This window comes from Pogona vitticeps, chromosome 3, assembly GCF_051106095.1.
Source record: "Pogona vitticeps strain Pit_001003342236 chromosome 3, PviZW2.1, whole genome shotgun sequence".
Taxonomy (NCBI): Eukaryota; Metazoa; Chordata; class Lepidosauria; order Squamata; family Agamidae; genus Pogona; species Pogona vitticeps.
The window spans coordinates 23,527,517-23,545,244 of record NC_135785.1 but is presented as its reverse complement, the minus strand read 5'-3'; the positions used below and the strand labels follow the sequence as shown (position 1 = coordinate 23,545,244).

Sequence of the window (17,728 nt, the reverse complement as noted above, 5' to 3'; positions counted from 1 at the left end):
TTTTTCTTTTCAACCTCAGGTCCCTTTCAATAAGTGCCACTGAAAATCAGCCACAAATTACTAATTGCTGCCAGAAGTGCAGGAGCAAACCTACCATCCCCAGTTAAGGTGCATAAATCTCAACATCATCCAGAAGTGGAGGAGCAAACCTACCATCCCCAGTTAAGGTGCATAACTCTCAACATTATCCAAGTTATTTTGGAATAGGTGCAGAAAATCTTTCAATTACCATTCCTCATCTCTAGTGGTAAATAAAATAAAATAAAATAAACCATTTGGTATCCTTTTGGAACATCCAGAATCTACTGCCTGAGGCAGCTGCTTTACCCCAGCTAATGATAAGGCCAGCCCTGCTTAGCAACTGGGCCCATATTTTCATAACCAAAATTTGGCAGAAAGCAAAGCATGCTGTGTATATACAGCCCATGGTACTTAAAGCAATCTTTGGACGGTTTACAAATTAGTTGTGCAGGCTATACATTCCCCCTACCCCCACCCGCATGAACTGTAAAAATCAATTTACCAACCTTGGGAGGATGGAAGACTGAATCAACCTTGAGCTGGCTACCTGAATTCCCTGGGATCCAACACAGGCCATGAGCAAAGTTTTTGACTGCAGTACTGCAGTTAAAGCACTGCACTATGAGGGTGAAAAGCAGTTCCACTACAGATGCATGGCACTCCTGTGACATCAGTAATGATCATTTAGTTGCAGTTGAATGAGAGCCATTACCTATGGACTTGTGGCATGCTCTTGATTTATACTCTTCGAGGATTGCCTTTGAGTGCATCAGACATAAGATATCCATTAGCCTCTCTAGTGATGAATGACAATAAACTAATGTTAAAGGAGGGGATTGTTACCACACTGTTTTTAAAAAGCCAAAATAGCCTTTTTATGATTGCATAGGGAGCATATCATGTGCTGGCCAGCTGTATCAGTCTTCCACTAAATAATAATGTTAATTGTGTGCCTCCAAAGTCATTAGAATTTTGCCTAGGAAGCTATTATGTTTAATGTTACGACATTTCCAAGTACTTTTACCCAGCAGGCTAGCCTCCACGAGCATTCAGCACTACACAGTTTCTTGCAGGCTGCACAAAAGTTCAGCTGGATATTGTTGCCTTCCATGAAAGGGGAAAAGGAAACATACTTCCCCTAATCTACTGGATTTAAAAGAGTTACATAAACCCAATCTAAGAGAGGGCAAGAGGGTTAGGAGAAGCATGCTTTTCCCATTTATAGAACTCTCAGGAACACTAAGTTAAGGTTCCACCAATGTTTCCACTTGAAAGTTAATCATGGTACCCATGTAAAATCCACAAGCAAAGGACGTTTAGCGTCAAAACCAGCGGGTTATGTCTGAGGTAGAAGTAATATTTCTTAGGAAATTGTATGGGCAATCAAACAGAAAGAAAATGGTGGGTAATGAATTTTCTTCCTCTAACACAGGACCGGGCAGAAAATAGATTTGTGGATAATTTGCAGTTTGAAAAAAAGAAACCATGTTCAGTCATATGCATATATTTAAAAAAATCCACAGATGGGCAATACTTTTATTGGGATCAAGTTGCACACAAAATATACATACTTGCAAAATCTCCAGAATTCTTCATCAGCCTGGATACTAAGAAAACTGGAGAGGATGGAAATGCATGGAAGCCCAAAAATGGTGGCTGTTTTAAGCCAAGATCTGCAAGATGAATTTTTTTGAGAAGGGACTGGAAGCTCCATTCAATTCTGCATATGTGTGTTGTGTGTTGTCAAGCTGGAATTGATTTATGTTTTAGTTGCCTCTGACTTCTGGTGGCCCTATAAATGAGGGATCTGCACAATGTCCTGTCCTTAGCAGCCCTGCTCATCTCTTGCAAACTCAAGCCTGTGGTTTCTTTTAAGGATTCAATCCACCTCATATTTGGTCTTCCTCTTTTCTTGCTGCTTTCCATCTTCCCAGAATTATTGGCTTTTCCACAGAATTCTGCTTCCTCATGATGTGCCCAAAATAGGACAGACTCAGTTTCAATATTTTTGTCCCCAAAGACAGTTCAGGCTTGACTTGAACCAAAACCCGCTCGTTCGTCTTTCTGGCAGTCCAGGGCATCTACAAAGATCTCCTTCAAGCTCAATATTTCAAATGAACTGATTTTTTTCCCTGTCAGCTTTTTTACTGTCCAGTTTTCACAACATACCTAGCAACTGGGAATACATAGTGGGGATTATCTTGCTCTTGGTCTCCAGTGCCACATCTTTATACTTGTTCTTTTCTAATTCAGTCATTGCTGTCCCTCCTGAATACACAACAATAACAAAATGGAGGAAATACTATGGGATTGGGGAGGGCTGATTCACATATTTTCCCACTGATCACATGACCCAAAGGAAAATATGAATGAACTAGAGTCACACAGACCCAGCCCATAGTTTTCCTTTCCATCAGAGACCTTTCTACTTTTTAAAAGTTGAATCATTTTATTTCACTTCAAAGTGTGTGACTGGTTTGTACTGATGCAGAAAGAAAAGTTTGATCAGGACATGCAAACAAAAAGCCAGTACTTTGACAAAGCATTTTCCCCCTTGCTTCCCGCCTAGGAGAGAGAGAGTGCGTACATACGCACACACAGACACACACAAGAGCACCATAATTCAGCTCTCTGTGCAAAGCTTCTGTCTCAGGACACTTAAAACATCTTTTCCAGGGCAGAAATTCTGTTTGTTTGTTTGTTTGTTTGTTTGTTTGTTTGTTTGTTTGTTTGTTTGTTTGTTTGTTCGTTCGTTCGTTCGTTCGTTCGTTCGTTCGTTCGTTCGTTCGTTCGTTCGTTCGTTTATTCTACGAAGTCTATAATATGAGGAAATGAGTGACTGGGCCTCCTTTTGGTTCCTTTGCTGCAGAATCCATTCGGAGTGATGATTGACCCAAGATACATAAAAAATTTAACACTTTCAGTTTTTTTCATTGTCAATGTAAAAGTTGTGTAGTTCTTCAGTAGTCGTGATTTTTGTGTGAACATTCAGCTGCAGTATTGCTTTGAGACTTTCTTCTTTCACTTTTACTAAAGGTTATTTTCAAGTCATTGCTGCTTTTTACCAGAAAGATTGTGTCATCTGCGTGTCGTAGAATCTGATTATTGATGTTTCCTCCACCAGTCTTCACTTCTCTTTTGCATACATATTGAACAGGTGGAGGGAGAAAATTTTGTCTCTCCATAAGTCTGTCCTAATGGTAACTTGTTGGCTTCAATACAGGTTACGCATTACTACAATCGGGTATTGATTGTCAAGTTGATTTATAGTGACTCAAATATGGCTTTCAAAGTGAGGGTTCAGTTACATGTCGAAAATGTCTGTATTTGCATTGGGTTTAGCATGCCTGAAACTGATACAAAATTCTCCAACTACACAATGAATCATTTTGGCATATGTGAACACCTTTGTTGGAGTAAATTGTGTCTGTGGGGTTTGTCAAGTATTGGTTGTCAGGATCATGCATTTCAGGCTGCAGGGTAACGAGCACAAATGTTTTCAAGAGCTTTCTTAAGTGTTATATCACATAATCACTTAGACAATGCAGCAGTATAAGTGGATTAAAAAAAAAAACCCCCCACTGCCATGCCACCACCAGAACATCCACACCATCACAGACATTTTCAGGCAAGGAGAGAAGGCTACTGCCACTTTAAAAGTTTACTGAAAGAGGAGCCTCTGCCTTCCAAACACTTGTGGAAGTGAAGAGGTAGGAAAGGGCTCTCTCCCCTCTTTTCCCCCACCCTACCTCAACTCAACAGGAATGCCTGTCTGTTGATGTTTTGCAAGAATCAGAGGGGGAGAAGGAGAGAGAAATGTCAGAGAAAGAAATCAGAGGCTCCAAGAGGCACGTCAGGGAAGCAGACCCCATGGGACTCCAACAGGATTGATCAGTATGTGCACACATCCTTGTATATCTGTAACATTTTTCCTATCTGTAATACTGACCTAGCACTATACCATTTTGAAAGAAATAAAAAATAATACAAATATTTAATAACACCACACAAGTATGGGAAATAAGGAATTCCCATGTAGTTCCCTGGATGAATCTAAAACTAAGCTTAAATTTGGGTTAAAACTTATCCCAGGGTATAAACACAGTGATACAAAACCATGTGAATACCACTTGACTACACCAATTTCAAAAACTTCAATCCAGAATCTGACATATTTCACATGCGTAACCATATCCTAAGTGAGATGTTTAAGGAGTGGTTTTACCCATTCCATGCACATATACCAGTGAGTTTCCATGGATGAGTGGGGGATTTGAACTCAGGTCTCCTGAGTTTGCCCCTATATTCACTACACCACACTAGATTTCTGTCAATTCTGCTAATAAATACAAATTTTGCGGACTCTGCCAACACATCTAGTACCAGCCTGAGCTCTGTTTAAGATGGCACATATATGGAAGGGGGATCTAAATTAGGATGTTCATCCACTTCGGTTTTGGATTTTGTCTGTGGTATTGCATGATTCACAGTCCACCTTTATTGTCTTATATTTTGATGTAATCAGACTTCAGTAAGTATCAAGCATGGTTGAGTAGGGATTTGACCCAGCTCTCCAGACTCATATGGTTAAACACTCTAATCACTAAACCACACTAGTATTCCTACTCTATGATTCTGTGAGAGTACTGTACAGTACTTTTCTGTCCCTTACCTTTCTCTGTTACAACAAGTAACTCTGCCATGTAACAAAGGAACAACCAATGATAGGCTCATTCTGCATTAACCCCTATCTTGCTAGGACAGTGTGATTTAGTTGAAGACCTTAATTATAAGAAAATGCTTTCCCTAAGGATTATATATAACACTGCTGGCAAATAAGCAGTGAAGATTATTATTTAGCTGTGTTGGTTGTGTGAGCTTTCTGTTTCGGATTTGGTACAAAAACAGTTGTGCTGGCAAACAGTGATGGAAAATAGGGAGTTAATGCGGCACTGGAGAAATACTTGTTTCTAAAGTGGGAGACAGACCGAGACAAGGCAGCTCAGAGGAGAAATAGCTGTGCGAAAAAAGCTGATACCATGGATTCCAGGAGAAGATAAAAATCTGATTTGTGAGCTTATGGCTGGGCTAGAGGGAGCTTTAAAGAAGCTGGTGGGGCAAAGCTTGGGACTTGTATTAGAGGCAACCCCCACTACTACCCACCCCAATCGTTTCTGTTAATCATTTGGGAGTTGTCAATAATATTTTGTAATACGCAGTCTGGCTATGCTCATTTTTCTTAAATACTAGGTCTAGCTGTTCAAGTTTAGTTATCGAAAGTATACATTATTAAAGTACAGAAGTGCCTGCAGAAGTGCATGGGGGAAGTCAATCTGTGTGCTTGGCTTGGCTGTATTGTGGCTCAACTGCATTTGTTGACTCTATACTGGCAGGCATCTTGCCTACATTACAGCAGGCATTTTATAGGCAAATTGTGTTTATATAGCCTCATCAAACCAAGAAAACAACACCAAACTGAAGAAGAAAAACAGCCACCCACAAATAAAGTATTTCTGCCATACATCAAAGGGGTCATGGACCGCATGGGGAAACTTTTGAAAAAACACAACCTACAAACAGTATTCAAGCCCACCATAAAAATACAACAAATGTTACGGTCAGCAAAGGACAGAAGGAACCCCCTCACCACTGCAGGAGTATACCGGATACCTTGCAGTTGTGGTTAGGTATATATTGGAACCACAAAACGCATCACCCACACCAGAATCAAAGAACATGAGAGACACTGCAAACTAAAACAACCAGAAAAAATCTGCAGTAGCTGAACATACCCTAAAACAAACTGGACATGAAATTCTATTTCAAAATACTGAAATACTGGACAACACCAGCAATCATTACGTCAGACTGCACAGGGAAGCCATTGAAATCCACAAGCACCAGCAGAACTTCAACAAAAAAGAGGAAAGTTTGCAACTCAACAAAACTTGGCTCCCAGCTCTGAAAAATACAGCGTGCAAAAGGTCAACGAACTTTACCCAGCCACAAGGATTGGGGATCACTATACACAAAAGACCAGCTAATGACACCCATCAATCACAGTGACAGATAATCTCTCCTCCTTAGCACAACAATATACCCACAACAAGACACACTAATCACCCATCTCCTGAAAAGGACAAAAGCCTATCTCACAGCCATAAATAGTCAACTCCCAAGCAAACTACACCAGAGCACAGAGTGCTGTCCTCTGAAGATACCGACCACAGAGACTGGCAAAACGTTAGGCAGAACAAACTTCAGAAAACGGCCAAAGAGCCTGGAAAACCCACAACAACCATCATGTCATTATCTTTGTTTACCCATTTTCACCTGATTTGCAGATTCCAATACTAGCAGGTTAATGCAAAATCTCATGCACTCTACTACAGAAACAAATGTTTCCAGGTAAGAGGAAACAATAACATTCTCCCTTATATATTTTTTTCCTACTCTAGCAGACTCAATGTCTCAATGAGGGTCTGCTTCAGTAGAGTGAACCTACACCAATAATAACAATAGTGAATAATTAATGCACCTAATATTAATTCTATTCCAAAGGCCACAGTCCTGTGCTCCCTTTCCTGTACAAGCCCCCTTGATTGCCGCTGGATTTATTTCCAAGTAAACCTGCCACTCCCACCTGCCCAATACTGCTTTCCACCTGGGTCTCCTGCTGATGCAACATTTGTAGCCTTTTGCAAAAGAAGGCCACCCTCTTTACCTAGCACTCCATACTGGGTAACTGGGCTGCGGGCATGGCACCTTTGTCAGGCATGATCCCTAGCTTCCCATCCGGTTCTGCAGTTCTAAGATGATGATGATTCAGATAGGCAGCTGTCCAAGGTATCTGGAAGGACAGCAGTCACCCCAGGCACTACAAGAGCACCAGCTGCACCATCCCAGGCCTCGCATGAGCCCATTGCAGCCTCTGCCCACTGGCCCTTGGAATAGATGAGCCAGTGCTCTCTTTCTGTCTTCCCCCAGGGGAACCCTTTGATGCAGTGCTGCTGGCAAGGTCCTGGGAGTGAACACAGGCATACCTTTTCTTGCTCTCACTGTGCGGGTACTGTAGCCACCATCCCTATTGGAGAAGGGCAACATTTCAATTTTCTTTCTTTCTTTTCTTTTCTTTCTCTCTTTCCCATGGAGTTTTCCATTTAATATATTTGGGCTGTAGTAAACCATAGATAACAGAAACCACAGAAACCAATCCCTCAGATGCAGGGGAACTCCTGCACATGGGTTTAGATAGGACTTCACCAGACACTCTGCAGTGACCTCTAATGGACATTCAGTACTTTATTACTTAAATGGTTTCTTTTTTTTTTTCATTTTCAAGCTAACATCTGTTCATCCTAGAGGAACCTTTATCTAGCAGTTAATTACTGTTAAAATCTCCAAGTTATAATCACATTTCACTTTTCTAGGGCTATAATTCTTATGCCCTTAATCATTTAATACGTTATTTATACACAATACCAGACTTTAACAGAGCCTTCCAACAGATAAGTGTGGGGATATGTTGCTTGTTGGCTTTCTTTGCTGCTCAATAGTCTAATTTCCCAGTCTTGACAACCCCATTAGGATCATCATATGCAACCCGATGGCATATATCAAGATCAGTCATTCAAGGCCCCACAAAAAGGAGAAAAACTAGTAATGTAAAATAATAACAATAAAAATGCTAATTCCAATGATTCCATACCTGACTGAACATGCCCTAAAATATAGTCAGGGCTATATTCAAGTTTGATAATTTTTAATTCTTGAATATGAAAAGGATTGCGCTGTGAATGTGTATAAATGTGCATTTTAATAAAATGATGCTTCTGAAAAGAAAATTAGGCTTTTCTTCTTTTTAGATGATGCATGTGCATCACAACAAGCAACTTTTACTCTAATTTTCCAGGGTGGGGGCTCTGCCCTATGCATGCAGGGTTCTGGCTATGACCAGAATTCAATGGGTGGCAAAACTGGTTCAGTTGCATAGCCCTGATGCAGTGCTCCGTGGGTGCACAGGCAAGCAGCTTAGACGGAAGGTTGACAGCAAGGCATCATCTTAGGAGAAACATGTGCTTTATATTGCAAATAATTAATCAGGAGCACAAAAAAGATTTTACTCTAACAACCTTATCAGTATTATTGTTGTTAGATGATAATGATGAAGATGTTTAGAGATTGGTGGACATAACTTATCATAAGGCAGTCTTACTGTGTTGCTTTGACATTAAAACAAATCTTGTTTTAAAACTTAAAACTTTTTTTGGCATGAATTTACATTTAGAGATTCTCTAGTGTATGCTTACTTTCATCACCTTATTAGTTCTCTAGTAGTTATCTGTGTTCATTTCTCGTTAATAGTCTCCAATCAGTGTAGACAAATACCAAACTCTCTCAAACTCTTGTGGATCGGCAACTCTTAAATCAGCCTTGTGGGTCACATTCTGTGTGCATGAAAACCTCCTCAAGTGTAATTTCCATTTGCCGTCTGTGCTTCATTTATTTTATGTCCTAAATGAATGTGTTTGGTACTTTAAGCGTTTCTTAAATGTGACATGAAAGGCAAATCCGTGTTGTACACTTTTGTTAATGAAGTCACAGCTTACCAGGATTACAATGGAACTATAGCTGATGCATCCGTTCCAAAACTTTGCAATAAATCCACATCAAGTATAGAAATGTCATATAATCAACAATTTAAAAAGCAGTAAATTTGTACTGTGATTTTATTCAAAAGAATTCCCTGCTGGTGAAATGTCATTTAGCAATTCAGAAAACATAGTCAAGATTTCAAACTGTCTAGTCATAAGTAGAACAGCAGGGACTGGATGAGGCATTAGCCTCCTGTAGATGAGTTAATTGTTAGATCTTAGTTTAAATTAATAAGTTTCATCCATATATGAGAAGAAACTTATCAGCCTTCAGAGACAAATGCTTAAGTATGAGAATACCGTTGCTATGGTGATTGTTTCTGTTCTCTTGGAGATATATATTTTAAAAAATTGCAATGTGGGCGGTTCAGGATATACCTTAGGCAAGGTAATTCTGTTTATATTCCATTCATGTACCAGACTCAATAAGGGTAGATCCCAAATTTCAATGAGCTAGGATGTGGCACTCTTTTATTCGCCGAAAGCCCAATGGTCTTTCACCCTTCTTAGTTTGTAACTATATAAAGAGGCACACATTCTTACCAGTGTGTGTTTTCAAATATTAATGTCAAGTTTCAAGTTCCCCTTGAATTTAACCTAGCCCTGAAACTGATTCACCCAAGTCAGCTTAATGTGTGTACATTACCACCTGCTGAACAAGAGCACAATATGCTAGGAGCCTCTAGCTGTCAGTATACACATTGTTTGGTACAAAATGATAGAATCTGCGACTGTAAAGCTCACCATAGGAGACATTTGGAACACTGCAGAAGCTGTAGAAAATTTTGGCACTATTTCATCAGCTTGATGGAATTAAATATAATTTAGATATTAATACTTACTAGAGTACTCTATTTGTAGAGGACAATATAAATAAATATTGTTGTCAGTTGTAATTATAGTTTTTCTTATATCCCTAATAATATACAAAATATCACTCAGAATATTTAAATGGGATAATATTAGACCAAGGGGATGAATCAACAATTATATAATGTAGAAACAAACATTTAAAAAGAGTAAAAAAGGACCTAAATTTTACAACTTAATCAACTGATAACAAGGAAAATGTCCATATTTTTAAATGTCCAAGCATTTAGATTTCATTAAGTCAGTAAAAGGGTGCTAGCCATAGAAAAACAAGCAATATTTTATCACCCATTTCGAAAACTCAAAGAAAGGATCTTTCAACCTGGAAGACTATTGCAGTTCTAAAGAGTCAAGACTAGCCAGAGGGGGGGGTTGTTGTTGTTTAGTCGTGTCCGACTCTTAGTGACCCCATGAACTAGAGCACGCCAGGCCCTCCTGCCTTCCACTGCCTCCCGGAGTTGGGTCAAATTCATATTGGTCGCTTCAATGACACTGTCTACCCATCTCATCCTCTGTCATCCCCTTCTCCTCTTGCCTTCACACTTTCCCAACATCAGGGGCTTTTCCAGGGAGTCTTCTCTTCTCATGAGATGGCCAAAGTATTGGAGCCTCAGCTTCAGGATCTGTCCTTCCAGTGAGCACTCAGGGTTGATTTCCTTTAGAATGGATAGGTTTGTTGTCCTTGCAGTCCAGGGGACTCTCAAGAGCCCCCTCCAGCACCACAATTCAAAAGCATCAATTCTAAAATTCAGTCTTCCTGTGTGACAGATGGAACTTCTACATGTTGCATTTTTTCTGGAATTTGATTGATTCCTTTGTTAGCAGATTAAGTGCAAAATAAACTAGCTACAGCACATGGAAAAAGTATAGCTAAAATTCCAGCTTCCAACCCAGACCCCTTCTGTATATAAGAAAGCACTCTACAGCAAGCTTAAGTCTAAAAGAATTTTTGAAAATTCTTTACTCACAATTAATCTTCAATTAAAATCAGAAGAGTTAGGACAAATAAACAAACAATAAATTCCAGCCTTTAAGCATGTGGCATGTTCAGCCTACAATTTCAGCTGTATGGTGGAATGCATGAGCAACCAGTGAGAACAGATACATACCAGCGAGATTGCCAAGTCAGAGGAATACTTAGGTGATTGTTCATCTAGTCCACATTTTGGCAATAGGATATTGTCCAATATGCTTTTCATAAAGGAGATAGGTTGCTATATGTATCTGACTAGCACATTAGAAAGAAGCCTTCAGAGAATTTTTTCCAGTAAGGTGGTATGGACCTCTCTGTAACATAAGGGACATTCAAAAGGGAACCTACCACCACTTCTAAGTAATACAGTCTAAGGCAAGGTGTGGAGAATCAAGATCAAGTTGATCAGCAGGGGTCTTCATTACTTGGCAAGAACAAGAATAATTTTGGTCTAAATTACTTAGAATCTCTGGTCTGTAGTGACATGTAGCATTGTATTGATGTATAAAGATAATGGCAGTACATGGTTTATGAGATTTAAACTAGAGATCATTTGCTCTGTCCTCTTGAATCTCCATTTTGCATTTGGCAGAAGTTGGAATTTAGGCTCCTAATAAAAATCAAAGCAAACCCTGCACGGCTGTAGTCTGCCTCATCCCTGGACTATGGCTCTAACATCTTTTGGCCAAACTCTGCATTTCAGCTAACTTGTCAGCAGAGCTGATATTCTGTTAGTGCTCCAGAGGTGTAATTGAGCCAGTCTTCAAGGTCTGAAAACACAGGCTTACAAGGCAGAACATGCTGTTGACCTGAAGGTCAATCACAGAGTGAAGCCAGCTAATTTGCAAAATATAGAAGATGGGGAAAGTCCCTGCTGTGACAATCAAACACAAAGAGCATATAAGAAATTCCCTCTTCTAGTGACAGCTTATTTCCAAGAAGGCATGAATTGAGTTCAGCTTGAATTGGGTCTATCTTGTTGTCTTATATGTGTGGAGGAATGTTCCAGTCATTAGAAGAGTCTCTGTCCCCATTCCACAACATGGTGTGGCTTCTCTGCCCTTGAAGTTAAGCAAGGCCATCTGACCTATGCAAGCCAATAAACATAGAGCTTCCATAGAAATCAAAAGACTGCATGTACAGGGCTGCAGATTGCACCAAAGCTTATCCATTTAGAGGTCTTCAAGAAGTGAAGGCTTCACAGGTTCAGACATCCGTAAGTACACAATCCTTGGTACGACTGGAAGAACAGTGCAGTGTTTCAACAGGATGAGGGGACTGCTGTCCCTTTCAACATATGGAACTTTTGCATGTGGGCTTGGTAAGAGTCCTAATATAGTCCTGAAGCTCCTAAATGTTCCTCACATGATCATCACTCCACAAAGCTCTAAAAGCATTGAAGTCTACAGTGGGAGCATGCAAGCTGCTAACCATTTACAACACATCACATCAAGGGCCAGTAAGAGAAACAAAGAGATAGATGGTATCATTCCTTTCCATTGGTGTTATGCATGCTAGACTGAAGGAGTGGAGAGAGCAATGCTAGTCAGAGAGGATCATGTGTGTGTGGTTGCTGAGCAACCACGTAGATCCCCTATTGTTTCCTTTTGATCCAGAAGCACTGAATGTTGCTTGCAGGGATGAAAAAAATTAAAAGAGGGTGGGAGTGAGAATGAGAAGAAAGCATGTCACTCAGCATATAAGAATGTAAAAAATCAATTCCAGTTGCTTCATTTTGTTCACACTTCTTGAATTCATTCAACTGGAAAGGATGCTGGTCAACAGAAAAGTGATCAGATATTCTGTTCTAGGGCAAGAATGCCTTCAAAGCTGTAAATCTGTTTGCCCAGCTTTGTTTTGCAATCTTTGTCTGTTGTCAGAGAAGATTCTTCCCCTTCCATGATCAACTTTTGAAAGTGAGTACGATTTGACCTGGATTTTATTCTTGTTCAAAAGTTGCACGTGCTTTCTTTAAATATGAATATCCTGACCAGACCTAGCAGCAGCAAGCATGATTTGCCTTGTACCTTCAGAGCATGCCTTGAACATGTGGGGAAAATTGTGACACGAAACTGTCACAGAAATCTGAGAATGGATGACATGTTGCGGTGGGCACTGCATCAATCACACTTGATGCAATGGCTCTTCTACTGTGTAAACCCTAGAGTTTGAAAGAATGCATTTCATCTCCAGAGATATAGTGGGTGCACGCTCTACCATTACAACTTACTATGCTTTTCCAGAGCAGGTCTCCAAGAACAGTGTGATACATTTTAACACCAAACAAACTTGTACTTGCCCCAAATGAGCCATCACAAAACAAGCTAGTTTGCAAATCATAGGAGGTATGAAAAGCTCCTGCTATGACAATCAGACTTTTTGGACTTAAGAAATTCTGTCTCCTGTTGATGGGCTCTAATTGTATTGTTTTGCCCTTGCTTTCATTTGTTTCTGTGTGCAACAGGTTGCTGATTAACCTAACATGAAGATGGACAAAATATTTTTAAAAAGAAGCAGAATTAGAAGCATTGTCATCCTTGCTGTACACACACAGTCCCACTTTTTTCTCTAATTCAACAGTTTTCAAGACAGCACAAATGGACACTAGTGGCATTAGTAAGAATGGTGTGCACATATGTTCAAGCAATGCTTTTTTCATACCACCTGTTCTGGAAAATCTGTGCTTTGCTTTCAATTCCAGACTGCCAGATAAAATATGAAGTGAGATGGAAATCCACACAGATGCTACCTACTTGATAAAATCCTTTGATGTAAGACACACAGTAAATTTGGCCAGGTGAATTAGTATGGTATCTGCATTGGCAGTTTCCTGGATCTACACATCTGTTTGGTTTTAAAACTGTAACACCTTCAATAGCATGGACGTTTGCAACAGCCCTTCAATGCATTTAGACGATGGTTGGATGGTAGAGTAGAAACATATCTCCTGGCCATGTTCCAGCATGTGCAAGGTTTCTGCCACCCTCCTTCCCACAACCCTTCTCTCTATCCGCTACATTTTCCACACATTTTGTTGGCTTTTAGAACAGAGGTCCTACTGCATACATTTATACTGGATGTCCTTATCAGTGTTCCATTTTACCTGTGATAATTGGGAGTGGGAGCAGCAAGCAGCATGCCCCCACTGCACCTTTGAGTCTTATAATCCTAATAATCTTAGAATTGCTGAATTGGAGAGAACTCATTGAGTCCAGTCCCTGTCAAGGAGTCACAGTGAGAAACTGAATTCTCAACCTCTGGTGCCACAGTCAGATGCCTAAACTATCTTTATGGGAAATGCATGGAGAACTAATAGATAGTCCAAACATTTTAACAAGTCAAGCAAGGCCTTAGGCAATCCAGATAAAAGAATCTAAAATGCAGGGAGCTATCAAACAAATTCCTTCCAGTTAGAGAATATGAATATCCCAGACCCAGGTGGCTGGGAAGCCCAGTCCCACCTCCTTGAAATGACCCATCCACTTATGGGTTGCTGCGTAGCACATGGGGACAGCCGCCATCCTTCTCATTGCGCCAATTCTGGTGCTGCTCTGCTTCCCTGCATTGTTGGCCATTCAGCTGCTGAGTGGGGAGACTTGTCATCCCACCCTCTGGCTGCAGTGGCCAGCAGTGCAGGGAGTCACAGAAGCGCTAGCTGGGCTACGTCCAAGATTGGTGCAACAAGTGGGACGCCATCCACGTGCACCGCATGGTGACCCATAAGCAGACGGGTCAGTTTGAGGAGGTAGGACTGAGCTTCCCAGCCACCTGGGTCCAGTGTATTCTTATTTGTGTAGGAATAAGAATATCCTATCTCTACTTCCAGTAGCTTGTAATTCCCACTGAAGGTTGTTTTATAGTCATGTTGCTGGAGCCCCATCCAGCACACCGCTGGGAGGAAGAGCCCACTTGTGAGGAGGCCACGTACTCACAAGGTGACCTCCCCTGTAGCCGAGCACTCCCACCTTGAGGCTTCAAACTGGGCTCATGCCATCGGCTTCCTTTACTCCCAAAGATCAGGTGGAGCCTCTCCTCCTCCTCAGCTGCTGATTCCCCGCCAATCACAGACACAGGATCCCAGTTCCTTGAGGGTCCAAGATCTGCAGTGTTAGGCAGTTGCACTACCCTATCAAGGTTCTGGTGTGTCAAGTTCATTGGACATATCCTTGCTGGAGGGATCCTCTCCTGAGGTCATGCCAGTCACCAACTCCATTCAAATTCAGATTATCTGGACAGGCTTCTGTGCGTACTTGTTATAAGTGCATCCCTCTGAGTTTAGTGGGACTTGTTGTTATGCTGGTCACCCTATGTGAGGTTTACTCCCTTATAAATGTGCACAGGATTCCAGCCTGAAGTGCACTTTGTAGAGTCTCGTATTTAATAACATCATTTTAAATTAAACACACACACACACACACACACACACACACACACACAGAGAGAGAGAGAGAGAGAGAGAGAGAGAGAGAGAGAGTGAGTACTACTACTACTTTTTTTAAAGATTAATGTCATGGATTTCTTTTTCTTTTCTTTTTTTAAGAGGGGATGCAAAAGTCATGCTGTATTAAATGATGTGAAGTGTACACTGGGAGTGGTGAAAGGGAAGGAGGCATGAATAATTCAAAGGAGACGCAGGATTTGCCTTGCAAGGTCGATGAATGAGGGGAGGGCAAAGGCAAGGATTTAGGACAGATCAGCTCATATTCTTTCAGTGTTGCCGGGAGATCATCATCCATTTGGAGGGTTAAGGCAAGTTCATGCGACGACGGACGTGCACCAGCTCATCACTCCATGGAAAGATCATCCTGAAATCTATTGGCACCAGGTTGGGCGTCAGTGGGAGACCCAACAGCTACTGGAAAGGATCGAAGACTGCACAGCAGATGCCAAATGATTTGGATGGAGTCTGTTTGGAACTCAACTTCCCCATCCTCCTGAAGGAATGGTTATCAAAGGGAAAGGGAGGCAATGAACAATACTCCAGGCAGCTAGAGTAAAGAACAGGACCCTACTTTTATTGATTCCATTGAAATGACTGGGATGCTTTACAAAATGGCTTGAAAGATAAAGTCTCTTTGAAGAAGATGAATGTAAGTACTGCTTGTCCAGGCAGGGTGGGGGAAGGCAGGAGAGAAGGGGTGCTTTTAGATCATGTCCACATTTAGCTAATGTTATTTGATGTCAGTAGCTCTTGAAAAGGCAAACTGTTCCAAGCCCTGCATGGGCTATTCTAATCCTTAGAATCGAACTTCTGCTTGGCTTTGTTTTTAAGTGGATTCACCGATATTCCGACTCAGACTTGGAACGGCGTGGAAAGCATGGGAACACATAGCATGCATAGCCCTGATGAATAAATGCATTACAGATTTAAGCGTTCTTTAATTTTATCTCAGCAGTATTTAATCTGCACAAGGGCACTTTTATTTTTGGCATGTTCAAATGTATGAAGCCAGCCCAGCACAAAAATATACATCCTGCTTCGCTTTTTCAGCTGCTTGAAAGGTAGGAAGTAAATAGCAAAATTACAATTTAGTGGTACTCATAATCAATTATGCAGGCTCTGTAACTTTGACAGGGAGGAAAGCAGAAGCCTGCAGCTATGCTTATTTAGAAGGGCAATTGATTATTATGTACAGAAAAATAGTGGCAGAATGGGAAAAATCTAGAAATTAGGCACAGTACAAACAAATGCAAATGTGTGCAGGATGCATTTGTGAGTATATTATAACTCCTCCTAATGTGCTTTTCTCCACTGGATTGATCTGATCTGTTACCGGTGCTCTTTCTAAGTACTGGGTATGCAGAAAGATTCTTAGATCCTTGGCTTTTAGGTTTCACCTGAACTGTTTCGTGACCCTGACATTTTGGCAGTGGAACTAATTTCTTGGCAATATATCTTAGACTGGATTTATTCTATTCTAAAAGCAATGTAATGTTACGCTGATGACCCCCTCCCTATACAAAGGTTGTGGATTTAGCTGGCAAAGACAAACAACATTAATTAATTTGCTTGTCTTTACCAGCTAGATCCAAAATCTATGGATAGTTGCATCATATCAAAAAATACTTGCCTAATTTATTACAGGAAGTTCACAAATGTATACGCTTCTTAAGTAACTTACATGAAATAATGCTGTCAAGTCAGTGTTGGCTAAATTAGCATAGCTTCTGTTTATTCAGTTTTTCATCAGATATTATGGAACAGGCGAAAATATTATGACCCCTCCTTTTAAAAAAAACTTCTTTAATCTGCAAGCTGAAAATATGAAGAAAAAGAAAAAGAAAAAGCAACTTGCCGGATGCCACTAAAAATACGTCCAATCTTCTCGAATTGCCTCTTTGGATACTATTTATAACACTTTGTTAGTGGTTCCATGAGCCAAAACAGTCAATGGCCACACTCTTCTAAAGGTTAACTATCACACAAATCTGTATAATAGTTCAGTATCATTATCCTTGTATTGCAAGTGGCTGCCTTTGGCTGAGAAAGCAGCAGCTTACCTAAGGCTAACTCGCTTATGTCAAAAGAGAAGAGTTAGAACAGGAGGCTTTCTCATCTGGTGACTCACACACTGAATTGTTATGATGTTCTGGGTTCCATGTTGTAAGTAGTAAAGGCAATAGACATTCATGCAGATTGCAGCCTGCATGCTGAATAGGGAGAATGCTCACAGATCTCTTGTGCAAGAAGTATTGTCAGTGATAATTGTGATTGAGATGGTTTGCCTACATCTATTCCATTCATTACTGAAATCTGTAAATGGCAAGGATACTTCATATACATACCTTATTCCCTCACATTTAACTTCCTCACTTAGTTGTAGGTAAGACCCCTCTTAACAAATTTGCTTTCTTGGGATAACACCACGTTTTCTGGTGTTTTCTCTTGCTGTTTCATGTCCCTTTCCCAGAATTTAATTTGGACATGGGGGGGAGAGAGAGCTTGTACACCTATTGCTGCAGGCAGTCATCTTCTACACAATAAAACAGCCTGGTTGTATGGAGCTCCTGGTCCTTTGAATGTGTGGGTATCAGAGATGCAAGGCATGAAGATGCAGTACTGCTTTTCTTTCACATATTGGTTCTACAGATCAAAATGAATTTGCTAAGAGAAGATGTCATAAATCATAGGTCACAGGAATAAATATAACTTTATTTTTATTATTTGTCTAATTTATAGGTCACCTATCTCCCGATCAGGTGGCTCACA

General features: G+C 40.6%; 1 protein-coding gene across 3 annotated transcripts in view; it reads left to right on the top strand.

Annotated features, from left to right (window-relative positions):
* The window catches only part of SCHIP1 (schwannomin interacting protein 1), a 525,056-nt gene that overhangs the window by 347,905 nt on the left and 159,423 nt on the right, over positions 1–17,728 (top strand). Inside the window, exon 1 of one of the 3 annotated variants that reach the window (XM_020791783.3) lies at positions 156–15,608. The exons of the other annotated variants lie outside the window; for them this stretch is intronic. Within the exon in view, the coding sequence (XP_020647442.3) occupies positions 15,603–15,608 (6 nt within the window). The 5' untranslated portion in view covers positions 156–15,602. Of the gene's footprint in view, positions 1–155; positions 15,609–17,728 lie in introns of those variants that run through there. 3 annotated transcript variants of the gene reach the window in all.